Source organism: Canis lupus, chromosome 15 (genome assembly GCF_048164855.1).
Source record: "Canis lupus baileyi chromosome 15, mCanLup2.hap1, whole genome shotgun sequence".
Classification (NCBI taxonomy): Eukaryota; Metazoa; Chordata; class Mammalia; order Carnivora; family Canidae; genus Canis; species Canis lupus.
The window spans coordinates 26,006,644-26,033,918 of NC_132852.1; the positions used below are offsets into that span (position 1 = coordinate 26,006,644).

At 45.7% G+C, this 27,275-nt stretch overlaps 1 protein-coding gene across 2 annotated transcripts in view; it reads right to left on the bottom strand.

Annotated features, from left to right (window-relative positions):
• Positions 1-23,904, bottom strand: part of LOC140604755 (low-density lipoprotein receptor-related protein 2-like) — a 43,580-nt gene extending 19,676 nt beyond the window's left edge. For both annotated transcript variants that reach the window (XM_072776228.1, XM_072776227.1), the window contains exons 1-15: positions 23,797-23,904; positions 20,726-20,839; positions 19,120-19,239; positions 18,269-18,508; positions 17,389-17,502; positions 16,199-16,318; positions 14,981-15,106; positions 13,849-14,052; positions 12,728-12,896; positions 12,241-12,409; positions 10,854-11,079; positions 10,208-10,333; positions 7,541-7,765; positions 1,841-2,152; positions 985-1,197 (exon numbers count right to left, since the gene is read on the bottom strand). In XM_072776228.1, the coding sequence (XP_072632329.1) occupies positions 985-1,197; positions 1,841-2,152; positions 7,541-7,765; positions 10,208-10,333; positions 10,854-11,079; positions 12,241-12,409; positions 12,728-12,896; positions 13,849-14,052; positions 14,981-15,106; positions 16,199-16,318; positions 17,389-17,502; positions 18,269-18,508; positions 19,120-19,239; positions 20,726-20,839; positions 23,797-23,878 (2,560 nt within the window). In that variant the 5' untranslated portion in view covers positions 23,879-23,904. The remainder of the gene's footprint in view (positions 1-984; positions 1,198-1,840; positions 2,153-7,540; positions 7,766-10,207; positions 10,334-10,853; positions 11,080-12,240; positions 12,410-12,727; positions 12,897-13,848; positions 14,053-14,980; positions 15,107-16,198; positions 16,319-17,388; positions 17,503-18,268; positions 18,509-19,119; positions 19,240-20,725; positions 20,840-23,796) is intronic.
• Between the last annotated feature and the right edge of the window lie 3,371 nt (positions 23,905-27,275).

The window sequence follows — 27,275 nt, forward strand, 5'->3', positions numbered from 1 at the left end:
CCACAAGATCCAGGATCAGATTTTTTTTTTTTTTTTTTTTTTTTTTTTTTTTTTTTTTGGCTCTCGTCCTGGCCAAAGGCTTATGTGAAAAGAAACAAAGCAGCCTTAAAAAACTACAGTGCAACTGAGTGGAAAAAATTAGAGAGCAAGACAAACCATGAGACTCTCCTAACTCTGGGAAACAAACAAAGGGTTATAGGAGGGGATGAGAGTGGGTGGGGGGACAGGGTAACTGGGGGGTGGGCAATGAGGAGGACACTGGATGGGAGGAGCACCGGGTGTTATACTACATGTTGGCAAACTGAATTTAAATTCAAAAAATGTAAAAACAAAAACGACTACAGGTGTAACTTTAACAGCAGGAAGGAAGGGCTTTTCCTGGTATCCACGGCCCCAGAAGAGCAGCTTCGCAAAGGATCCTCCATGAGATGTTGCTGCTACAGGGGAAGGGGGTCCTCAGTAAAATGTTTGGGAAAGTGGTTTAGGACAAATCAAATGGATCTCCTTATTGCCCAATTAAGATGTTTAATATGCTAATGTACAAGAGGATTTCCCAAAGGGGTTCTGGTATGCAAATTTCTTGGAGTTTTGGGATGCCTGGGTGGTTCAGTGTCTGCCTTTGGCTCAGGTCATGATCCTGGGGTCCTGGAATGGAGTCCGCATCGGGCTCCCCATGGGGAGCCTGCTTCTCCCTCTGCCTGTATCTCTGCCTTTCTGTGTCTCTCATGTATAAATAAATTTTTAAAATCTTAAAAAAAAAACTTGGAATTTTGCTTGGGGTCTGTGTCATTTAGCAACTTTCAGAAACATGTCAGATGATTCTTACTCTTCCAGTGTTAAGGTCAGGTTAGGGAGAAGGCCGGCTGAACTGTGGGCCAGCACAACTGCCAATACAAAGATACCCAGGATTTTACCCACTGGAAACATACTGATGAGAGGCAGACAAAGTGGATTCAAAGAAGAACCCCACAGAGGAAGACTCGCCTGAAACCTGCTGATTCTCCGCCAGGATGATCATTTTCCGTACGTATGGCTCTTTTGACAGTGAGAAGGGCTCCAGCGTCTTCCTGTTCCATAGCAGGAGGGCTCCTCTCTGCAGGGTCACCAGGTAGGGCTCGTGAGCTGCTACAATGCCATCACTCCAGGTCTTGTTCAAAGTGTACGTTCTATTTTTTAGGAGACTCAGACTTTGCAACCCTAAGGAAGAGTCAAGTTCTTACAAGCTGACAGAGAACAAGTAACCTGTGACAGTGGGGTGGTGGTGGCTGGGACATGGGTACCATGCGATTGGAGTTCAATGACTCCAAATGAAAATAAGCACAGATTCTTCCTATAGAATTTCATAGGTAAAGATAGTCCCGGGGAGTATTAAAGCTCCGGGACAGCAAGATCTGCCAGGTGGGAGCACCGGGTGTGCCTTTACTGTCCTTCATGCAGGATGCTAACACAGTCTCCTGCCCAAGTGCCAGCTGTTGGGAGGGCTCCTGGCTGAGAAGACCATCAGGGTCAGCTGTAAGGTAGAAGTTGTATCTGGTCTCAAGTGTAACCAAGGCACCTCTGCTTCATTGGCAATGCCAGGTTGGGTCCTGCTACTTCTGCTCGTGGAAATAGAAACACGTTCTGAACAACAGGCTATGGGTACGTTAGCTCTGAAGTTTTCTACTTTTTCGGTCAGAATCCTAGACTTAGAAATGAAACCGGGTTTGAGGCAAGGGGTGTGTGCTCAAGCTTTAACTGTGAAGGCCAGAATTCAGGCCTAGGTCTAGCTGGTTCTAGGAATGACCAGAATCCTCCTGCTGGAGCAACTCTCACCACCATTCCCCAGCTCCTTCTAACTTACCTGACCCTTTGGTCGTCCAGAGGATGCTAGACGAGCCAAGATCTAAGGCCATGTGGGTGTCTGCCGTCCAGGTGCCCATCCATACTTGCTGTCTATTTTTGCCAGCGAGGGTCATACTTTGCAAGTGTTTCCCACTCTCTACCCAGTAGAGCACTCTCTTTGGCCAGTCGAGAAGAAGATGCAGTATGATGCCGCCTGTTCTATAGAGGGTCTGTGTGTCTGCACCAGTGACTCTGGTCTTCTGGATAGCACTTCGGTCACAGGGCAGCCAGTACAAGTTTCCAGTGGCTATGTCCACACTTGCCGAGCAGACTGTGACGGGGAAAAGTGACTCCCATTGGAAAGGATGTTCAAATATATTCATGCGCAGTCTTAACATTTTGGGTCAAGAGTGGAAGGGAGACGCTAGGAGGGAGGCGAAGACTGGTCCCTAACAAGCTTCCATGTTTCATTCACCTGAGGAGTCCCATCCTGCCTACTCTGGTTCCAGCATCTTCTCTGTCACACGAGCTCATGCGATCCTTACAACCAGCTGGTAAGGGAGATATTCTCCATCTTTTCTAAGTTAGGTATCTAAGTGGCAATGCTTACATTTGAATGCAGGCTGGCAACTTTGGATTCACATCCCTCTTCATCAGTTAAGTATGAAAATCAATCAATTATACAGCACGTTCCTAGGACTGAAACTGCTATGGGAAAGCAGAGACTGGGTGAAGTGTTAACACAGCAGGAGTATGAAAGGTCACGGGTAGAATGGATGGTAGTGGGGAGACCTATCGCTAGGAGACACACATGGGATAGGCACCAAGTATAGAAAAGCCACATAGTGGCAGCCTGTAAGTGCAACAGAGTTGGGTGCTAACCCACCAAGCACTCCCTACTCCCATCTCACCCACCAGAGCTGCACAACTGGGTCTCAGCTAGGTAGTACCTACTCTGGGGTGCAGTATAGCATGAAAGTTAAGAGCAGCATTAGGCTAGCAAGCCAGATTGACATTTTTGAAACATTCCAAAATAAGGTGTCAGCTAATTACTGGGCCTCAGTTTCTGTAAATGCATGATAGGAACACAGTGCTTCCCTGTTTTGAGGATTGGAGTTTGTACCTATGAATAGTTTAGGATAGGATCCATTATTTTATAGTGGTATGTGGGAGCTAGTTTGCACAAGCTGGGAACGGCCAGCTGTCAAACGCAGGACTGCTGCAAGCTTGCTGTCCAAACCTAGTTACATTAACTTAATTGTATTTGAAACAAAAATACTCAAGTCATCATTTCCTGCATTTACCGCACACCCCTTCCTAACTCCTATTAAGTGACATTACATTGGGAGCTTGAAATCTGGCGCTGTGGGAGTATTTTTAACCAGAGAAATGAGCAAATGCTCCAAATCAGGGCTTGATTTGTTTTTAGGTTTTGTTTTCTAGATGAGGGACTGACCAACAGTGGCCCTTTCAGGCCAATTTCAGCCTGAAGTCTGTTTACGTAAATTCTGGTGGGACACTCCATGGTCATTCGTGCAAATATGGTCTATGGCTCCTTTGAGATACAATTGCAGCATGTCCCATCAGGCTAAAATATTTAATATCTGGCCTTTTATAGAAAGAGGTTGACAACTCCTGGTCTGGACTTAAGAGGTAAAGAAAAATGTTGATATTACGAGTTAAAACTTACATGTGTCACATCTACAGCCATTACATTTTAAATATCACAAAAGTTGGGAAAATGTTTTCCTAGTATTTGAAAAACGATTATCCAAATCCACAAATAAGTCTTTTATGTCAATAAACTAATTCCAATTAGTCTTCACTGCTGCACTTTTTACTTGTTTACAGAAACAAGTGTCAAAACAACATTACGGTAAGGACGGTATTTACTCGGTGATGGCAGCAACTTGTCTAGCAAACCAGATAGCAATCAAGCATTTATTCAAGTTGGATTCTGTTAAATCCTGATTGAATTGCAACTATAAACAGCTTTTTAAATTCTGAATACTTTCAGATGGGTAGCCAATCTGAAAATCATGTGGCTATATGAAGTTTATAACAATGCTATATTTGTAAATTGTGTTACCACCTTTCTAACAGTTAAGCTTTATTACAAACATATATACTGTATATACGCACACATCTCCCACCCACCCCCACCCCCGCCCGGAGAGCTGGTTCTCAAGAGAATACTGAGTGGTGTGCTGGGATATATTTAAGAACTCAAATGTTAACTACCAGGCAGGTTGACAAACAGACAAGCCATGAAACTGGGGCGTGGATAGTGGAATGGAGAAGCCACTACACATAGGCTTCATGTGTTCTAGTTCTTTCTACTTCCTGGGTGTTAGGGTGGGAGGTCTTACTATTCCTCATGTTTTCATGGGGAGGAAATTGCATAGAAGTGTCCTCCACATTCCTTAAGTCACTCCAGGAAAGAAGGGACATAAAGGGGGCCAGCTAGGAAGAAAAGACTGGCCACACCCAGCTGAGCTTCTCTCTTCTCCTTTGGGCCCTGCCATCTGCACGGAAGATGCACTCTCTCTCTGGCATTAGATTTAACTGGTACTGTGCAGATTCAAGGTTGAATGCCCAGTTGTCAGGGCCACAGAATATTCTTTGAGCGATTCTTTTTTTTTTTTTTTTAAGATTTTATTTATTCATGAGAGACACAGAGAGAGAGGCAGAGACATAGAGGGAGAAGCAGGCTCCTGCAGGGAGCCCAACATGGGACTCGATCCCAGGACCCTGGGATCATGACCAGAGCCGAAGGCAGAGATGCTCAACCACTGAGCTACCCAGTGCCCCTCTTTGAGTGATTCTATGCAGGTTATTCCTTTTTTTTTTTTTTTTTAAGTAAGTAAGTTAGTTATTTGACAGAGACAGAGAGAGCACACAAGCAGGGGGAGCGGCTGGCAGAGGGAGAAAGAGAAGGAGGTTCCTCACTGAGCAGGGAGCCCAACGTGGAGCCCAATCCCAGGACCCTGGGATCATGACCTGAGTTGAAGGCAGACGCCCAACCAACTGAGCCACCCAGGTGGCTCCCTCTATGCAGGGTTCTTAAAGACATACTTTTTCCTAAAACAGAATTTTGAAGCCTTTTCATTTTTTTTTATTAGCAATCTCCTCTGTATTTCCCAGCCTCAATTTTTAATGAGGACAAGATTACTTATTTAAGAGAAAACACTGGAGCACCCGGGTGGCAGAGGTGATTAAGCATCTAACTCTTGGTTTTGACTCAGGTTGTGATCTCTGGGTCATGAGATCAAGCCCCACATTGAGCTCCACACTTAGCATACACTTTGCCTAAGTATCTCTCTCCCTCTGCTCCACCTGCCGTGTGCTCACATGCACATGCTCTCTAATAAGTAAATCCCCCTTTTTATTTTTTTTTTAGAAAAAAAAGAGAAAGTAGGGTGGTTCAGTCAGTTAAGCATCTGCCTTCAGCTCAGGTCATGGTCTCAGGGTCTTGGAATCAAGCCCCACATTGGGCTCTCTGCTCAGCAGGGAGTCTGCTTCTCCCTCTCCCTCTGCCTGCTGCTCCCCCTGCTTGTATGCTCTTTTTCTCTCTCTAAAATAAATAAAATGTTTTTTTAAAGGAGAGAAAACACTGGTATTAGCACCCTCTGATGTAAGGATAAGCTGAAAGCTGCATGCTCGTGGGTATTAAGAAGGCCCTGAGATCTGCAAACAAGTCCAGATAGCTAGTAACCAGCCTGATACCTGCTGTGAAGGGCCTGCCTGGCTTTGTCAAGCTTTCAGCCACTGTACAGGGAAAAACACACCCATATGGCTCCTTTACTCTTCCAACACTTCTGACACCAGATGTGGGGGTCCGAGGGGTTTCCCTACACCAAGCAATTCTGCGACAGTAGCCAAATGTCCTACAAGTCAGTTCTGACACTGTACTCCTGGAGCTGGCATCAGACCCCACAGCTTAAGGGCTCCATCCCAAGACTGCCCCCACTTCTGATGCCAATCACAAGTCTGGGTTGTTACCTGTACTCTGATCCACTGGCTCTAAATCAGGTTTCCTACAACCCCCCTGAGTTTGATAGTTTGCTAGAATGGCTCACAGAACTGAGGGAAACACATTCACTAGTTTATTCCATGAAAGATACAAATGAATAGCTGGACAAAGATCCATAGGGCAATATCCAAAGGGCTCACAAGTAGGAGCTTTTTTTCCTATGGAGATGAAGTATACCACCAGTCCAGAAGCTTACCAAACCCCCTTACTTTGGGGATTTCATGGAGGCTTCATAACATACGCATGATTGATCACTGATTCCATTTCCAGCCCCTCTCCCCTCTCCAGAGAACAGAAAGTGGGGCTGAAAGTTCTAAGCTTTGTCATGGTTTGGTCCTTCTGGTAAACAACCTCCCAGGGTCAGTGGTAAGGTTTTTGTTGTTGTTGTTGTTTGTTTGTTTGTTTATTTATTTATTATTTTTATTTTATTTTATTTTATTTTATTTTATTTTATGTTTAGTGGGAAGGTTTTTAATTTTTTTTTCTAGCCTCAAGTCCGAGTACCTTAAATTCAATTTTGCATTGCATTGCAGACCCCACCAAATTTGCTTCATTCAAACCAAGCTCTTCCTATCACCTAGAAAATTCCAAAGAACTTAGGGGAGCTCTGTGTCAGATGCTATCATTCAGGAAGTTACAAAGGTCTTAGGGTCTCTGTGCCAGTAACCAGGGATATAGATAGATATAGATATAGATATAGATATAGATATAGATATAGATAAAGATATATAGATATAGTTTTTTTTTTTCAGAGCCATCTACCACAGGGTCTCAACATTCCACACTAGAAAGTCAGCTCAAATGTAATTTCCAGTTCCTTCCAAATCTTTGATGTGATCATTCTAACACAGAAATCTAATAGCTAAGATTAAACAGTGGAGTGAAGGTGGCATTTTAACTGGTGAGGAGAAATGGGAAGAAACTCAAAATCATGAGTTTCCTCAGACAGCCATCAGATGTATTACAAGGACGTTGCTCATTTCACTTTTTCCTGAAAGTTCTCTGAGGTAGGTACTAGAAGTTCCTGTGCTTGCCCACAGGACTCAGTAAAGTCCACTACTCTGAAGGATGTCTCAGGAACATGCATTTCAATATGGTGCTTCTTGTAGTAAAGCGTATCATTGGTACTTAGAGTACACAGGGCACAGACATTCAGAAATCAAATTACTCACCCTAAGCTCTAGCTCCAGTTCCCTTTTATAAGTAGATGTTTGCCTTTATGTGGAGTACAGGGTGCTAAGGATGGGCTGTGCCATTCAGCAGTGTGGGAGGAGAGAAAATATATATTACCACATTAAGAAAATTTCTTGCTAGTTCTCTCAGAAATCTGCATTGCAAATAACTTCTAAATTAGTGCAAGAAAAATCTGCAATGCAAAATTGAAATATTTAAGGTCTATTTCTATCCCACCCAAACTTAAGGCCAGAAAAATAGAATTTCAAAAAACTTATCACTGACCCTAGGATTTCCCAAGTTATGGTAGCCTCTTAACGGGCCTGTGCATCTCTCCTCAGTATAAGGGTAAGTCAGACAGTTTGTATTTAAATTAGGTTAAAATGGTTCTTTGGCATTAAGGTTGACTCAGATCAGGAACAGGTAGATTTTTGTTTGTTTGTTTCTTTTGGCTGTAGTTAATTTTAGAGCCAGAAAATAAAGGGGAAAATCCAAAATACCCACCCAGCTTACCTGTATGCTCTGTCCAAATCTCTTGCTTTTCTCCTGAATAGCCAGTTGAGCAGAATAGCTGTCCCTGAGCATTTGTCCAGTAGATAAGATTTCTTTTCCAGTCAATATCCAGTAAATAGATGTTCCTAGGATGCTCTTGAACTAGGGTTCTCTCTATAGCAGTTCCCATAAAACCAACTTTCAACAAGTAGAGACGTTTGCCAGAAGAAAACACAAGCTTTAACTCTACCAAGAAAGAGGAGAGATTTGCTGTTTGGCCATTTGTCAGATAAACCCCATGCTCCTTTCTTGGCCAATCTTTCCAGCTGAGGTACACCTAGAAAGGGGTCTTATCAAGCTCAATTCTGAAGCACATATACAACATGAATGCCCTAGCTTCCTTAGAGAAGGGAGTCATCTGGGCAAATGAAGCATTGCTCTGCTTTCCCAAGGCACTGAGTCTTTCAAATTTTTGCTAAAAGGTTAACACAGGACCACAAGGATTAGGGCTGGGATGGTGCCCCACTGGATTCAGTAATGTCCTCAAATCCTTGCTCATGGCATACAAATCTCAGTAAAAAGAATTTTAAATTCAATTGCCTTCTTATTTTTATTTTTTTAAAAAGATTTTATTTGTTTATTTGGAAGAGAGCAAGAGAAAGCATGAGCAGAGGGAGGGAAAGAGAAAGGAAGAAGCAGGCTCCCCATTGAGCAGGGAGCCTGACATAGGGCTCTATTCCAGGATACCAGCATCATGACCTGAGCTAAAGACATTGTTTAACCAACTGAGCCACCCAGGCGCCCCTTGATTGCCTTTTTTTAAAAGTTACTAGGGACGCCTGGGTGGCTCATTGGTTGAGCATCAGGCTCTCTGCGTGGAGCCTGCTTCTCCTTCTGCCTGTGTCTCTGCCTTTCTCTCTCTCTCTGTCTCTTATGAATAAATAAAATCTTTAAAAAAAGTTACTTAGGTGTTTAACTTAAGGTTATATATATATATATAATGTTCAAGATACAACTTAAGCTGAAGTCCTGAATTTGGCACAACAGCATGTTATATACACCATGATCACATTCAGTGGCTACCCCCGAGAATTGTGTTCTTTAAAAGGGGGTTAGAACATGAACATATTTACATCATTTATCCTTCTTAAAACCTGAGTGTTCATTAGAAAAAAGTGATTTGGGGGGCATCTGGATGGCTCAATTGGTTAAGTATCTAACTCCTAGTTTTGGCTCAGGTCATAACTTCAGGATTGTGAGATGAAGCTTGAGATTCTCTCTCTCCTTCTGCCCCTCCTCCCACTTGTACACACTTATTCTCTTTAAGATTCTATGTGCTTATTCATGGGAGACACCCAGAGAGAGGCAGAGACAGAGGCAGAGGGAGAAGCAGGCTCCTTGCAGGGAGCCCGATGTAGGACTCAATCCCAGGACCCCAGATCTTGACCTGAGCCAAAGACTGAGCTACCCAGGTGCCCCTCTCTCTGTCTCTCAAATAAATACAATTTTTCCAAAAAAAATGTAACTTGGATAAAGATGTTCAATGGAGATTATAAGCTTTAATATTTGAAAGACAAAACAACATGAAGAATTTACGCTAACAATATTGAAGTAGAATCTGCTTACAAACCTAAGTCAGAATACACAATAGTCATAAGACTATGGAGGATTTCTTCCTCATACCAACTTAATTGTTGGGTAAAACTGAGTGGTGTAAGCTATTTCTCCCTGCTTTAAAATCAGTCAAACCCAGGGACACCTGGGTGACTTAGTGGTTGAGCATCTGCCTTCAGGTCAAGTCATGATCCCAGGGTCCTGGAATCGAGTTCCACAACAGGATCCCCACAGAGAGCCTCTGTCTCCCTCTGCCTGTGTTTTTGTTTTACTCTGTCTCTCTCATGAATAAATAAATAAAATATTTAATAAATAAAATCAATCAAAACCAACTATTCATTGATGGATGGAGAAACCAAATATAGTATAAATGGTGATTCAACCTTAAAAATAAAGGAAATTCTGACACATATTACAACATGTATGAACCTTAAAGATAGTATGCTAGGTAAAATCAGCCAGTAACAAAAGGAAAAATATGGTAGGAATCCACTTATATGAGATTTCTAAAGTAGTCATACTCATACAGAAAGTAGAATGGTGGTCTAGGGTTGGAGGAGGGGAGAGGAATGGGAAGTTATTGCTTAACAGGTATAAAGCTTCAGTTGAGAAAGATGAAAAAGTTCTGGAGGGGGCGCCTGTGTGGCTCAGTTGGTTAGGTGTCCAACTCTTGATTTCAGCTCAGGTCATGACCTCAAGTCCATGAGGTTAATAAGCCTCACTTCAGGCTCTGCTCTCAATGAGGAGTCTGCTTGGGATTCTCTCTCTCCCTCTCCCTCTGCCCGCATGATCCCTCTGAAATAAATAACTTTTTTTTTTTTTTAAAGAAATGAAAGAGCTCTGGAAATGGATGGTAGAGATAGTTGCACAAACATATAAATGTACTCAATGCCACTTGATACTTGGAAGTGGTTAAAATAGTAAGTTTTATATGTTTTTAACACACAAAAGAACTAATCAAAGTAAGGTTGTCAGTGTAAAAGTGATTGATCCCAAAATGGAAGCTACATTATTTCTAGGGCTACCATGGAATGTACCTCCTTGAGCCCAGCCCATTTCACCCAGCATACTTACCACTACATGTACCGGAAGGTAAAAGGAACATTCCTTCTGGGCAAACACACTTATAGCCCTTGGGATGGACAGGGGACAGGAGACATAGGTGGCTACATGAGCCTGGAGCACATGCAGGGTATCTGCCTATTTTAAAATAGAAATAGATTAGAAACAATTTCAGGATTATCTATACTAATTCAACTACTACTCAAGGAGAGTTAAGTTAGCTTTGCCTTAAGAGAAATCCCAGTGTACTCATTACCTTCTAGGTTAGGCATGCTGACCTTTAAACTCCCATGATCCCCTCTCGGTGAGTGGCAATTACTTATCCATATTAAGCTCAGGCCAAAAAGTCTTCAACCAACAGCATCTTCTCCCCTAGAGTTAAGGCAAAATGACTGCCTGGCTTGCAGATAGGAAGATTCTTTTAGAAAAAAATAGTGGTTTTAGCTCTCTGCTTCGATGAGTCTCTCAAACTCACTTAAGAAGCATTATCTGAGTTGAATCTGACATATAATTTCTGATTAACAAAAGCTTTTAACTCCCAGTCAATGAATATTTGACTTCCTTCTATGTAAACAGGATGCTGGGCTTTCTTCAATTTTCTGCCAAGAACAGAAAACTTCTAGGTCAACAATTAACAATGAGCATGTCAGTGACCTACCCTTGGGCTGTTGGGATTTGTGGAGGACAGAGAAAGCAGATATGGAAGCATTGAGCAATACCACTCTCTCCTTGGGGACGTGGGGTGAAGTGTGAAACAGCTGTATTTTATTTGCCCAGAAGAAAGAGTTCTCAAATACAGCCAGTCCTATTGGATTGTCATCTTCCAAGAAGACCTCCGGAAAGGTGTGCCTTCCACTGCCATCCACGTTTACCGTCTCTATGGACTAAAGGGTTAAAGTCATGAGAGGAGGGCAGCATCAGCAAGAGATGCCAACATCAGTGTGCCCCTTGCGTGGATGCCCATTCAACACCTTCACGTGCTATCAACTGGATAAAGATGAAAGCATTTTAGGATTCATGGAGGCTAATGCCAAAGCCAGTTGCTGGACCACTTCTTGCACAAACTGGGGTCACAGGCATGTTGTACAAGTAGCTACTATAACTTACTGTCTGCATCCAGACATTGTACCAAGTCCTTTCCCCACACTCTCCAACTGCTTATTGAGGTAAGCATTCTAGCTCTCTACAGAGAGGGCAGTGGGAGCTCAGAGAGGTGCCATAAATTGCCAAAATCATAGCTGAAGTAACAGACATAAAAATAGGATTCTTGGAGCACCTGCCTGACTCAGTTGGTAGAGAATGCAACTCTCATTCTCAGGGTTGTAAATTCGAGCCCCACACTGGTGTAGAGATTGCTTAAAAAACAAAACAAAACAAAACGTGGTGCCTGGGTGGCTCAGTTGGTTAAGTGTCAGGCCTTTGGCTCAGGTCATGATACCAGGATCCTGGAATGGAGTCCCATTCCTGCTTAGTGGGGAGTCTACTTCTCTTTCTCCCTCTGCCCCTCCCCACCATGCTCTCTCACTTTCTCTCTCTCAAATAAATAAAATCTTTAAAAAAATTAAAGTCTTAGAAAAAGACTATGACTCTCAAGCCTATGCTTTTAGTCACCACATCATACTGGTCTGCCAGTTTGATGCTTCCAAAAATAAGATAAAATCAAATGTAATATTAAGGCCTAGAAATAGGAATGTAAGTAAGTATTAAGAAAGAAGTACTGAACTACATGCTTTCAAGGAGGCGGTCTGCCACGTGAAAAGGTTTTATACCCCAGGTACAATACAGAATATGACCCAGGCTACTAGGAAATCCCAATGCTACGTTTGACTGCAGTGTTTAGGAAATTCACACTAAGTCTCCCAACCTATGTTGATCTAGTCGGGCTCTACCCGAAGAGACCATGCTGTCATAGCTTGCTTTTGTCTGTCTTCGTGGCCAGGAGCCACCTCACAGTGTTGATGCGAGACTCAGGAGAACTCTGTAGTTACCCACAGTTGCACCAAGCCCCTCCTAAAACGTTTTTCTCCCTGACCTCTCTCCAGTACCTCTTTATATTCACTGATCCAGTAGAGCCTGCCGGCCACGTGGTCAAGCGTCAGCCCTACTGGCTCCTCCACGTTGACAGCTGCAAGCACCTTCCGATCCGAGCCATCCATTCCTGCAGCTTCAATGGTTCTCATGCCTTTCTTACCACGATTTACCCAATACAGGGACCTGAGGACAGCGCAAGCACAAAGTGTTAACAGCAGTCCCCACGCTCCCCCTACACATCCAGTTCTGAACATCCAGGCCCCCTTAGGGCTCTTGCACAGGCCCCAATTCATCGCACTGCTAAGAATCCTTGAGTTTCTGCCCTCAGACTCTGGACTGAAAAGCTGGCCTCTATAGGATTCAATTTAGACTTAAAATGAAGGTATCTTTGGAGCAAATGAGACCTACGTTGAAAATGTTGAAGGGTTCTCTTTTCAATGTCTAAGGAATGTCTAAGATAACCAATGATTTAGGATACAATCTCAAAGAAACACTACTTACTTCTTTGTGGGAAACACGATCAGCTGCTCGGGCACCAGATCCTTTTCCAAGATTCTGACATAACCTCGACCATCACTCAAACCAGCACAGATAACCCGTGCGAAGCTGCTAGCCCAATACAACTGTCCCGTGAGCCAGTCCAAAGAGATACTGTCCACTGTTTTAAGTTCTGGGGACACACGAGACAGTATTATGTTCCTGTATTCTTCTACCTTCTTCTTGCCTTGAAAAAAATATTCGGCCTATACTCTTCTACAGCTTCTGATTTCGAGCTGTAGGAGAGGAGGAGGCAAATGGGACACAGGGAAGGAGGGCCAGAGGTGTGCTATGTCCAGGATACAGTGGGTGGTAGGGATGGAGAAGGACCTTAGCAGAAGCAGAACCCAGAAACCCAAGAGAATGCAACATCTCATTTTGGGGTGACAGCTATTCCAGAAGTCTCAGGGGAACTGCTAGGAATTGGACCTCTTAAGTCCTAGCAGAGGACTTCTTTGCCCAAGAGAATGCCAAACACTTCCTCACATGTACCATTCTACTTGAATCCCCACACCTACCCAATGAGACAAAGGCTATCCCCTTCGCCTTACTGAGGGTGGTTTCAAAGAGTTAACAACCGGCTCAAAGTCGGATACCTAGTGATGGAGCGGAGACTAACCTTGGACTGAAACCACATCCCCAAACCTTCGGTGCTTCTTTATAGTGATTTCCTATCTCTGGTTATGCTCGACCAAAGCCCCTGCTGAGCCAAATTGTGTGGTTTTATCTCAACTGGGATTGTATACATTCTCATGATTCACAAGTGAGTCACAGAAGATGTCCAGAGGAATGCGTAGGCTGCTTATACAGTGCTGAAGTAGCTTTAAGAAGTTAGGGCTCTTGGGGCGCCTGGGTGGCTCAGTCGATTAAGTGTCTGCCTTTAGCTCAGGTCACAATCTCAGGGTCCTGAAATCGAGCTTGCCATCAGGCTCCCTGCTTAGCAGAGTCTGCTTCTCTCTCTCCTCTGACCTTCCTACCTGTTTGTGTGCACATGCAAGTGCTCTCTCTGTCTCAAATAAATAAAATCTTAAAAAAAAAAAAAAAAAAAAAGCAGCAGCTAGGGCTCTTAACATCAAGAAATATACCTGGATAGAGAGGAACTGAATTTGGCTTCCCAAGGACGAATACATTTATGACTTCATCCACCCAAAAGTACATACTTCTCTCAAGATCATATGCAACAGAAGTAGGCCTCGATTTTATAGGTATCAGGGGCTCATAGATGCCTGTTCTTCGATCCAGGACCCCAAGCTCTCTACCTGCCACTATAAGAATTTTAACAGCACCATCTGCAAAAGAGGGTGGAAAAGGACTAGTGACGCATTCCTTTGACACTTTCTTTCATGCCATTCTCTTTAACTGAAGATGCTGTCCCATCTCCCATGCTAAAATCCACTTATGCCAGGGACACTCAGCAGTTGAGAGTCTGCCTTCAGCTCAGAGTGTGATCCCGGGGTCCGGGATCAAGTCCCACATCAGGCTCCTTGCAGGGAGCCTACGTCTCCCTCTGCCTATGTCACTGCCTCTCTCTGTGTGTCTCTTATAAATAAATAAATAAATAAATAAAATCTTTTTAAAAATCCACTTATCAAAAAAAAAAATCCACTTATCCCTGAAGTTTGGACTCAGGTGTGTCCAGAGGAGATGTCCAGAGGAGACTTAGAGATCACCCTAAGTCACAATTCTTCCTCTGAACTCCAACACGTTCACACTCATCTTTGGAATGTTTGGTCTATTTGATTTCAGATTCAGGCCTTACCCAACCTAGACAGAAGTCCTCTCCATGCTTTATACACAGCAGCTAAATGGAATTAATTGTCCCATCATTTAAGCAGCACAGGCCACATTAAGATCGTATCAGTGGGGTCGTTGGAGCAACCTAGGCATATAGCCTATTGAATAAGTTCTTTTAAAGACATTTAATATGAGTGCCTAGCTGGCTCAGTTAGGAGAACATCCAACTCTTGATTCTTGGGGTCATGAGTTCTAGTCCCATGTTAGATATAGAAGTTACTTTAATAAATAAACTTAAAAAAATAAAGATACCTAATAGCAACTGACACTTGAATTGGCCAAGAAATGTTGTAATACCAGCTTCTTTATGGAAAAAATTAAGTCACCTCTAATACTAGACCATAAAGTGAACAGTACTTCTATCTATTATTACTGCTAAAAACACGATAAAGCTTAAGCTTTGCTTGGGGTGTCAAAACTCACCTGTAACTCGACAACTGGTGCCATTATAGAGCTGGTAACCTTGAATACACGCACAGGAGTAAGAGCCTGGGACGTTACGGCATAGCTGGCCACAGGGACCGTAGGCCAAGGAGCACTCATCTATATCTGGTGATAGAGAGTCATAGGTCAAACGACCAAGGAACAATCTCTTGAGTAGTTTTGCTCCTTTGGGCCCCCTTTCAGGGGCTCACTGGACATGTATGATGTGGAAATCACTGTGCTGGGTGTGGGGACAGACAGCCTCTGCCTCTATGGAGTTGCATCAGTAGAGCGACCCCAGATGTGTGGCTGGTACAGAAGCCAGATGGGGGTTACCCTAGCAACATTCTTAGTGGTATTGCTGATTCAGAATGAATGGCAGGATGTGAAGAAACAGAAACACTTGTGTACTGCTGGTGGGAATGTCAAATAGGGCAGCCACTGTGAAAAACAGTTTGAAGGTTTCTCAAGTTAAACATATGCACTATGCAACAATTCCACTGTTGGTGTATACTCTGGAGTATTGAAAGCAGGGATTTGGACACGTGTGTGTCAATATTCCTAGCACTGTTCACAATAGCCAAAAGGTGGAAACCACCCAAATGCCCATCAACAGATGGATAAACAAAATGAGGCATGTACAATGAGTTATTTGGCCCTAAAAATGGAAGGAGAGCCTAACATGTGCTCTAACATGGATGAACGTTAGTGACATGCTAAGTGAAAGAAGCCAGACACAGGATAGATACCATAGGACTGCACTTATACGCAGGACTAGAACAGGCAAATTCAGAGAGATAGAAGGTCGATAGAAGGTTCCAGGGATTGGGGACAGAGTTATTGTTTAATGGGGACAGAGTTGGGGTGCCTGGGTGGCTCAGTTGGTTAAGAGCTGCCTTTGGCTCAGGTCATGATCCCGGGGTCCTGGGATTGAGTCCCATGTGGGGCTCCCTACTCTTCTCCTTCTGCCTCTGCCTGTGCTCACTCTTTCTGTCAAATAAATGAATAAAATCTTTTTAAAAAATAATAATGGGGACAGAGTTTCCATTGGGGAGGATGAGAAAGTTCTGGAGATGGATAGTGGTGATGTTTACAGGTGTTGTGAATGTAGTGGAGGCCACTGAATTATACGCCTCAAACAACTAAGATGGTAAATTGTATTTCATGTATCTCTTACTGCAATAAACACTTCAGAAGATGGGCCAAATGAACTCTGACCTGCACAGCTCTGCCCGTCCGGCTGTAGCTGCCACCCAGCTCCACACGAACACTGGACTCCCCAGGTGGTGACACTGCACTGCCCCTCACAGCCCCCGTTGGCCAGGGAGCAGTTTTTCCCTGGTAGAGACAGGGCAGCAGTCAGGACAGTTGAGTACAGTACAGATCAAATGTCTTATAAACTGTGGTGCTAGAACCCCCTACACTGTGAGGGCTGTAGGACCTTAAAGAATAAACTTTGACCCTGCCCTCCGACCTAGGAATATGGCGGCTTTGGGGAAAGGCTGTAGAACGGGGAAAGTTGGCAATGACGGAGCAAGGGAAAGGACTTTTTGAGGTGGACAGTCTGACAATTTCAAATGTTGGTATATTGCTCACCCACGGAAGGGCCAACAACCTCTTCCCTATATTCTCTAGAAAATATCAGTGGCCAGGGCTCGCACCTCAAGATGTGATACGGTAATTTATTAATCTCAGTGAATTATCTCCACGGGACCAGAAACCTGAGCTTTGTCCCATTGTTCATGCTTTCTGTGTCTTATTTGTTCCTTTAGCAGAAGGCTGCTTTCACAGCCCTTACCTTAGCAGCACTGAAGAGGTCTCATTATATACTTCTAAGCCCAAGTTTAAGGAGGAAATGAGACAGATGACAAAGTGACCTGGGGACAGGTGCCCCCTCCCCCACAGATTCAACCAACAGTGATTTTTATATTTTATATTGATTTTTATAGTGAGAATCTTAACTTTTTAAAGTTTGAGATGGTTGCTCAGGAGCCTTCCTCCTCACCAGGAAATAGTCTTCCTAAGTCCTTCCTCTAGTTACATCCTTAGATGAACATCCTTTGAGAACTCATCATATGGTCTTGAATACATGATTTTCTTCTCAGTGGCAAAGTCTGTTTCTATATTCCAGAATTTTCAGAGTTGAAAGTCTCTGAACCAGGGGTCTGAGTCTATTTCCCTGGAGTGATAATGCTTTATGGCTCAGGTAACCTTTGCTCACACTCAGGAGACCAAAGCCAAGGCTTGGAACTTATAAAATGTGGGGGACCCATCACTGAAGGATAATTGATGTAGGAGTTTAGTCCAAGCATTCTCTGAGAGTGCGGGCCCCCATGGTAACAAAGGCACAGGCTGACTTACTCTGATTCTCCCCACCCCCACGTGAAGCCCGGTAGTTGGGTCCTCACCACATGTGGCAGGTTCATCGGTACCATCTCTGCAGTCGGCTTCCCCATCACACACCAGGGATTCCGGGATGCATTTCCCTTCATCACATCTGACCATGCCGTCTGGACAGGAAGCTGTGTAGGAAGGAAAGCATCCTTTTCCAACAGCCCGTGGGGGAAAGGGTAGTAAAAACAGACATTTATTACAGTAAGGTGGGGCAGGATTTCTAGAGCCCAAGGTAAGTCTAAGTAGGAAGGAAAGTTTTGCCATTTCAAGCAGAGTTTTCAGCGAATTGGGCTTTAAGGATGACTGACGATGATGTCAAGTCACTTGGGCACTGAACTGAAATAAAGCTGAATTAGAATTGAATTGGTATTGAGTAGTTCTAATTGAAATGGTGTTAAAGTCAGTCAACATGAGCCCTAAAGGAAAACCCTATTGAGAAACCAGTTTATACATGTAAAAATGTTAGAATCTGAACATATTCAGTATTGCAGATTTAATTCTAGAAAGATTGAGCCGGATTGTGGTTTACTGAGAAGTTGGAGGTTCCACTACATTGTGTATGGTGCTCATCAAGTTCCTTTAATGAGAAATTTCCCCCTTCCGTACGAACTACACAAGGACGTGAGGCTCTGTTAGGAGGCTTCCTTCAGACACCAGTGCTCTGGTCTTCTGTGCAGCAGCCACGTTGCCTAGAGTGTCCAGCGCAGAGTCACTATTTGAGGACAGCTCAGTGTTTCCATGGATAACTAAATCTTGGTTATTGCTAGGAAACATCCTGTTTTTAGATATAGGATGGAAGCCCCAGTCAGAGGAATGAAAATGCAACTTGCAGAAGGCAGCCCACCTTCCTCTGTAAAGGACAGGCGGGAGGGGTGGGGTTGGGGGGGCACTCACCACAGGCATCCTCATCCGAGGAGTCCCCACAGTCGTTCACCCCATTGCACTTCCAGCTAGCCTCGACACACACCTTGTTCCTGCATTGCCACTGCCCCGCCAGGCAACAGTTCGGGGAGCAGCGTGCTTCCTCGAGCCCATCTTCCCAGTCCTTACGGCCCTCACAGAGTTCCCAAGCATCGCCACACTGAGGACGTCCCGGACACTGGGCTGTTTGGCCGGGGCATGGTGTCGAGAGCTCTGTAAGAGGCAGGAGTTGGCTCAGTGAGGGGGCACTGCTGAGCTGCAGGCTGCTTTATTTAGGTATTTATGGTGTGTTCATGGGTTTGGCCTATAGAAAACCAAGAAAACCTGGGTGGCTCAGTGGTTGAGCGTCTGCCTTACAGCTCAGGGCGTGATCCCGGGGTCCTGGGATCGAGTCCTGCAGGGAGCCTGCTTCTCGCTCTGCCTGTGTCTTTGCCTCTCTCTGTGTCTCTCATGAATAAATAAGTAAAAAAATCTTTAAAAAAGAAAAGAAAACCAAGAACTGAATGGGCATGCTAGCCACTGGAGATGTGGCCACAACTCTGTATACTGAAGTTTTACCTTAAAGGAGTTTAAAAAGCCAATAGAGGCAAGAATCTTTTAGGCAATTTTGCAAAATGCAGAAGGGGATGAAGTGTCCACCTGTAATACGGGGGACGACTGAACGGTGACAGTGAGTGGTGAACATGTGCTGTGGCCTGTACGGCAGAAGGCTACCTAGTGACTTGCTGGATCCACTGAATACCGCGGAGGTTCATCAATGCTGCTAACATCAATGCTGCTAACGCACAGAGAACATGTCCAAAGAGAAAATAAATTGTACATACCGCAGTTCGCCTCGTCGGAGCCGTCCAGGCAGTCCCCAGCACCATCACAAAGCCAGCTACTAGAAATACATTTCCCGTCATCACACTGCCAAGCCTGGGGATGGGCACGACACGCTTCCTCTGTGGGGCCGGTGGCAGTGTTCGAGAAGCAGAGAGGAAGAGGTGTTGGTCAGGGCGCTGACAGCTTTTCAGCTGGGGTTTCATAGGAATTATTTTCATTAGCAAAAGAACAATTAAGTCCCGATCCGCCACTGAGTCAATCCTAACTTTGCCTGTCCTTTCCTTGTCACCCTTAATCACACACCGTACCCCCTGCCTTCGTGACAATCACCGAGCAGCCCCACAAAGCTTACGCTCCCCCTCATGCTTCTAGAACACCGCCATCCAATAAAAACTTCTGCAACGATGGAAGTGGTTTGTATGTCTGCTGTCCAAAATGGTCATCACTAGGCACATGGGGCTCTTGAGCATCTGAAGTGTGATCAGTATAAGAACTATATTTATTTATTTAAATAAATGTAAATCTTCACACGTGGCTAATGGCCACTGTATTAGTACAGCTTTATAGGTTTACTTCTTTGAACCCCTTTGGCCCCATTTGAGGCCATATAAAGATCTCAGACAACTGGAGTCTAATGAGACCTTCGAATATTTCCACCTAAGTATGTCCCCTGGCAGTTCCAAGTAAACCTGAACAGCTGGAGTGAAGTGTACGGGGGAGCAGAGCACAAGGCACTTCTGCAAGTGTGAAATTTAATTCTAATCTGTAATATTACATAATATTACATCTTTTAATATCAAAGGTTTCACAGTAAATTAGTTACAGTAGGTGGCCAGTGCACTGACATGCATGTGGGGTGGAGAAAGGAAATGTAGCACTCCCCAGGCTCTGGGGGGGGGGGGGGTTGGGGGCTTCCTCTTTTTTTTTTAATAATAAATTTACTTTTTATTGGTGTTCAATTTGCCAACATACAGAATAACACCCAGTGCTTCCTCTTTTAATCAAGAATTTTCTCCTTCTGTATTCACCGCTCAAGGCTGTGAGACATCTGTTAAGAGGCTTTCCTCATATACAGGTGCTTGGAGATCCCTCCTGGGGCTGGGAGCACTCATAGCACAGAGGTGTTTGAGCTTTATTTCAGGAAGACCTTTTCCAAATGGCTAACTTGGTGTCTATCAGTTTAATGATTTTCTTTGTCCTCAATTTGAAAAATTATCTTTTTGTTGTGCAAAAGCTCCAAGGAGAGTTGAACTAGTTTGTTTTCAAGTAATCGTATGCACTGGGGTTGGCGAGGGTTTCCTATAAAGCAATCTGGAATATTCCAGCTTCAGTAGCTGCCACATGTTTAAGCTAGAAGATAAGGTGAAAAGCCAGGCTTTTGGTGGCTTTTCTATCCCAACCAGCCCTCCACACTTGTTTGATAGCAATGCTACCAACACGTACATCTCTAGGCTTACCCACCGAAAGCCTGCAACAACTCAGAACACCCAATATTTTTGGATATCCCCTCCCGAAGGAAAACTACAAGACCCGAGGCTGTCAGCCAGGCACACAGCACGACGGGCCATTTACGGAGGAGGATGCGATGCAGCGAGGAGCACTTACCACACTGCTCATCGGACCCATCGGGGCACTCTTGCTGTCCATTGCAGAGCCAGGTCACAGGAATGCACCTTTCCCCACATGCAGCCTGCCTCGTCATGTTACACCTTACTTCCTCTGCAGTGGGTAAACAAAAGCAAATCCTTGAGAGGTCCTGGCTTCCTCAGCTTCAAGAGAACAGCTTGTTTCATGATAAGCTGCAGTTAAAAGGTCATTGAGAGGACCTTCCTTCAACTAATTCCCTGGAGAACCCTGCGGGGGGGGAGGGGGGGGGGTCCAGTGCCATAAAGACCAATATAACTGCCCTAATACCGATCCTTGGAAACTCTTTTCTGGGCTGTGGAGTTGGGGAGTTGCCATTCGCCTCCCAGTTTTTGCATTAGAATGGGGCCCAGTTGCACTGTGTTCAAAGAGACCCAGCTACTTCTTTAGCTCTGGTTTGATCTTTAAGACTCTGCACGAATAATTGCACATTTAAAAGTCTAAGCTCAAAGTCTGGACTCTAGTTTATTTTTCAGCCTGTGCGGACATATCTAAAAATTAGATTAGGATTTGGGGTCCCACATACTATCTTTTTTTTTAATTCAACTTGCCAACATCCAGTTTAACACCAGTGCTCATCTCATCATGTGCCCTCCTTAATGCCCGTCATCCAGTTACCCTATCCCCCACCCCTACATACTATCTTCATAAGAATGCTTCTAATAGGTTGCTTATGAATACTTTAAGTTTGATTGATCTATACTATCTGTCTTATTCAACTCACAAGCTTGTGTTTATCAAACCTGAAAGATCAATGTCCAAACAATGCCTGTAATGGAATGTGGTCCTCAGAGGGAAGCACCAGGAAGGCCTGACTGTACCAAATTTACTATATTGTCCTAACTTTCAAAAAGAAAAAGCCAATCCAGGGGTGCCTAGGTGGCTCAGTTAAGCATCTACCTTTGACTCAGGTCCATGAACTCCAGCCCCACATTAGGGTCCCTGCTCCTCAGGGAGCATGCTTCTCCCTCTCCCTCTGCCTGCCGCTCCCCCTGCTTGTGCTCACACGTGCGCTCTCTGTCAAATAAATCTAAAAAAATCTTTAAAAAAAGAAAAAAAAAAGCCAATCTTTAGTCCCTAGAAAAGATAAGCTACATGGCCTGTACTAGAAATCTCTGTAAGATGCAGTGAAGTCCACCCACCCCCCACCTCCCACCATGGTCCTACTTCCAGGAACAATTGTATATGGAATGGAAAGTGGTATGGAAAGTTGTGTAATGGGAGCTGACAATGGAAGGTCATTATGTAGACCATCCCTTCTTCGGTAAGGGACCATTTCTTAGTCTTGCTTAGATCCCTCTAAGTACTTTTAGCTTCGCTACTTAGGGTTTGATTTTTTTCTTAAGGGTTGGTTTATAAAAAACATTTTAAATAAAATATTCACAAAATATTGGTTACTAACGGGCTGCTAACAACTCTGCCCTGTACCATCCAGGCAATCTCACTTAGCTTGCCCCAAAGCACTGACGACAGGTGATGTTACCAGCCACTACTATGGGAGCAGAGACTCAGCTGTCAAGCTACAAAGGTTGCCTTTTTGGTGGGACTGCTTACTAACAACAATAGGACCCTGGGAGAGTTACTTCCTCTCTCTGGATCTCAGTTTTCTGTCCAAAAAATGAGACTGGTAAATAAGTGATCAGAAGAGAAAGATTCAAAGATTAAATGGCCACAAAGCCACTTGGCACAGAATACCCACCATATAAATCTTCATAAGGCATTAACTCTTTTGTTACCACTTCCAACAGATCCTTCCAGAAGGATCCCACTTAGGGGTCCAGTCATCCCTCAAAGACTCACACTCCCAGGTGAGTCACACCTGGAACAATATTTTGCCTTGATGATTCTCCATCTGGAGACCAAGTGTGCATATAGATTCTACATATCTGCAGATAGGTCTCAAAACATTATTTTTCACTTATGTAGATGCTTGCTGTGAATAAGTAAGATATTTATTAATATGTTTACTTATCTGTTGAGTATATGGTAGCTTTCTCATAGTCTGTTAGGGTGACCACATGCTATTCTAAAACAGACATCCTAAAGAGGTCTACAGGCCAGAAAGCTTTGGTAACCACTGCTCGGTTAAAAAATGCTAATAATTTTAAAGGTGCTTCAGGAGTGGTGCAAAAAGACCACACAAGGGCTTCTCATCACTGTACCGGTGCTCCACCAGGTTAGGCAAAAATCTTGTGGGTTAGAATCCCTCCCGGAAGACAACTCAGTGAAGTAGCACCTCCTTGGAACTAGTTAACACAACCTTGACCAACAGTCTGCATACGTTAAAATGATTTAAAACCAGCCTTCAATCTATGAGGGCACCTGCCAGGTCGGATCCTCAGGCCAGGTGGTTTGACCACTGCTAGGCACCTCCTACACAGCGCTCACCCACCACCGCTTGGGAACTGTGGGTGTCTGAGTCACCCTGGGGCATCACTCAGCTCTCCTCTGCCCTGGGGTCGGCCTCAACGGGATTGCAGCATCAACAAGCGCTGCAGAAAGTTGCTTCCTAACTCTGCCTCGGACCCAAGCCCCCGTATTTCCCTGTGCTGTTTCTGGAATGAGGAGGTTATGTCTTCCCGAGCCTCCCCCAGGCTAAATCTGCTGCCTGGTGACCCCTGAGCTGGGGTGCGGGCCCCAGGACATTGGCTAGAAGACGAATCCCACTAGGCCACGACGCCCGACACCCGGGGAGGGAAGAGGGTGCGCCTGCTCTCCGGAGCGCAGAGAGCTCTGTCCCCGACGCTCGCTCGGGGTGCGGGGAGGGAAAGGGGAGTGTGCCCGGAGCCCACCTACCCTTCCGCCTGCACCTGCCGCGCTGGACCGGTAGGCGTCACCGGGAGAGCGGCAGGGGCCACCTCTCCCCGGGTCCCCCGGCAGCGCCGCAGAGGGCCCCGGGTCACCCTCCCGTATGCAGGTCGCTGCAGAACGGGGGGGCATCGCGCGCACAGCGACGGCGCCCCAAGCTCCCCGCCCGCCCTCCCCGCACCCTGCGACGCGGGGCGCCCCCCCCCCCCCGCGGCCCCACTCACCCGCTGCGGAGCCCGCGAGGCCGCCCAGCGCCGCCAGCACCCGCGGCAGGAGCAGCAGCAGCAGCAGCGCGCGGCGCCCCATGGCGGGAGCCGACTGGGCGCTCGGGGCTCGGGGGCCGCTCGGCGGAGGCGCCCGGGCGGGGGGGCGGGGGCGGCGCCGGGGCGGGCTTTCCTCGCTGCCGCTCACCGGGCCGGTGGGGGCCGGGGGGGACCCGAGGGGGAACCCCGGACGGGGTGGGGGGGATTCCGTGGGGCCCGGGCGGGGCGCCCCGGGCGGGGTGGGGGGCTGGGGGGTCCGGGCGGAGCGGCGGGGTCCCCGGGCGGGGCGGGGGGCGCTGGGGAGCGGGGGGACCCCTGGCGCGGGGCGGGGCGGGGCGGGGCGGGGGCCGCTCCGCCTCCCCGCGGGTCTCAGCTCCAGCGGTGGGACCGCGGACGCCGACTAGCTCAGGGCCTGGCGGTTGACAGGCTGGGGGCGACGTGGGCGTGCTCAGCCACGCTCGGCCGGAGGAGTCCCCGGCTCCGCGCCAGGGGTCCCCTGAAGTCCCCGGAGTAGACGGCCCGGGCCCTGCGGGCGGCGCGGCCCGAGGGTCGGCTGGGCCCCGGGGCGGCCTCCGCGCCCACTTCCTAACGCTGGGGCCTCCGGCTCCCGACCGAGCACCCACCGAGCCTCGGGGCTCCTCCGCCGGGCCTCGCGCGCCGCCCCGACCCGAGGGTCCCGACAGCTCGCGGCGGCCGCCCGTAAGCAGGGCCGGTGGGTGCGAGCGCCCTGGAGACGGCGCCCGTCGGTCCGCGTCCCGCCGCGGAGGGAGGCTTTCAGCATCGCATCCGGCGGGTGGAAACCAGAGCCGAACATCATCCCTGTCGAGGCACAGACTTCTAGGACTGCAGGAATCCGGACGTCATTTTACACAAACGCTACCCCTCGGGGATCAGATGATAGGACAAAACTGGGAGTTGGTGACACATGACCAAAGACATAGATCACCCTCCCATCCCCTTATTTAGCTAAGCGGTGACATTCCTTCTCTACACCAGGAGAAGGGAGTGTCAGATTCTTGGAGAGAACACCTGGGAGTTGGAATTTAGAACGTAAAACTGGCGAGCAACCTCTGCAGTGCTTGGGAGTGCAAGGCAGCAATAACACACCAGGGGGGGAAATAGAAACAGAAAACTGAATTGCAAAGTGCCTTCTTAGATTTTATTTGCGATACAGTACTCCAACAGCTTTCTTTTAAATCATACCTCCTCTTCGTGTTCACGGCTGGTCCCATCAAACCACACTTCGAAGTTATCAGAACGCCATATGCTCTGAAGTTTTCTTTAAATGCGTTGTATGCTCTGATTGCATAAGCCACTTGCAAGGACCCTTCCACGTGTAACAAAAACCTCCCAGCAGCATGTCATACTGGTTTCTGCTGAAATGTTGTTGCTTTAAAACCAGATTATCTCAATAATCTGCTCAGATACTTTACTGGTGTTGAGTGATGCAATAGAGCCGCTCAGAGTTTTCGGGAAGGAGACTAGTTTTCCTCCCACTGAAGGAACTGAGAGCCACTGAAGCTAGTGATCAGTACTTGGAATTGCAGTGGGGAAGACGGGGGTTCAGGCTCAGCTAGATGAAGTTATATATGGATACAAATCGCAGCTGTGTTGTTCTAACAGTCATGTCGGCTCTTCATAACCCAAACCAGCTGAAAAAAGCCACAGACATAAGTGATATAAATAAGAATTTCAGCAACAATCATATTTGTCTTTAAATCGTTATGTTCTGACTCATTCTTAGTGACATGTGTCATCCTCTCCTAGGTCCCTCCCCTACATTTCACCTTTTCAATCTGCTCTGTCAGCCAATGGTGAGCAGAATATTGTCCCACCACCACCACCACCACCTGGAAAAGGTCACGTTCTAATCCCCAGAGCCTGTAAATTGTGATTTATTGCTGTTTTGATTGCAGGATATAAAGGAAATCTGGCCTCACGCAGGTAAGCGTTGGCTGCAGAAGAAATAATAGCCTTTTTAGTTAAGTGTATTGGTTTAGTTTTCTGCCTCCCCCAAAATATGTTGACGTCCTAACTCCCAGTACCTCAGAATGTGACCCTTATTTGGAAAAAGGGTCTCTGCAGATTTACTCAAGTTCAGGTGAGGGCATTAGAGTGCGCCCCAATCCAATATGACTGGTGTCCTTATAAAAGAGAAATATGGGCACCGACATATATAGAAGGGAGGCAGCGTGAAGAGACCCAGGGAGCAGGCTATGTGAAGGTGGAGGCAGAGATAGGCCCTATGCTACTACAAGCTAAGGAGCATCTGAAGCTACTGGACGATGGAAGAGGCCAGCAGGATCTTTCTGCTAGAGCTTACAGAGAGAGCAGGGACACCTTGACTCCAGACTTCTAGCCTCCAGAACTGTGAGGCAATAAATTCCTGCTCTTCTGAGCCACCCAGTTGGTGGTAGTTTGTTATGTCAGCCCTATGAAATTAGCATAGACGCTAAGACCAAAACTTAAGTGGTAATTTCTTAAAGGTTAATTGCAGTGTGAAATCCAAAACCACATCAATGAGCATTTCATGCTGTTCTTATTAAAATCCACCAGTCTATTTTGTACTTTGAGTGGATCTTTCACCCATGCATGACTTTGTAGCATTATGCATTGATCATTTGGAAAATATGGGTTCATTAAGTTATGCTGATATTCCAAATGTTAACACCTTCTATCATGCAGTATTTTAAAAATCACATTTGTTAACATCGCTACTGATATCATCACAAAAGATTTTGACTGTTGGAAAGCTAGTAAGCTTTTAGATGGTGGACTCCAGTTTCCAAAAATTATAATTTTCCCTCGAAAGCTCAAATTATGTCATTGGAAACAAATACTGTCAGTTGTTTTCCTTGAAGTGACACATATGCACCATTCATTTTTGAGGATCATGTCTGCCAAGTCCCCAAGTCTGAATAACCAGATGTCTGTCAGTCCTTCTTTCATGTAAAAATGGTATGCTGTGAAAAGTGTGGCTCATTACGCTTGTGACTCAGATGGTTGCACAGGTGCTTTCCCTCCTCCAACTCTGGTACAAAGCAGACGGGCTTAATGCAAACTCCGTATTTAGTAACAGTGAATATTAAAAGCCTATATGCTACAGGGCTAAGATTTAATAAAAATTAATCATTTTTACTGCATGAAGCACATTCTTGTCTTAAAAAAAAAGACATATTTTAAAACTACAAGTATGGGGCACTTGGGTGGCTCCATCACTTAAGCATCTACCTTTGGTTCAGGTCATGATCCTAGGGTCCTGGGATGGAGCCCTGCATTGGGCTTCCTGATGGGCAGGGAGTCTGCTTCTCCCTCTCCCTCTACTGCTCCCCTTGTTTCTCCCCTCGCTCTCTCTCCCTCTCTATCAAATAAATAAATGGATAAAATCTTTAAATATGTATATATGTATATATATATATCTTTAAATATATACGTGAATA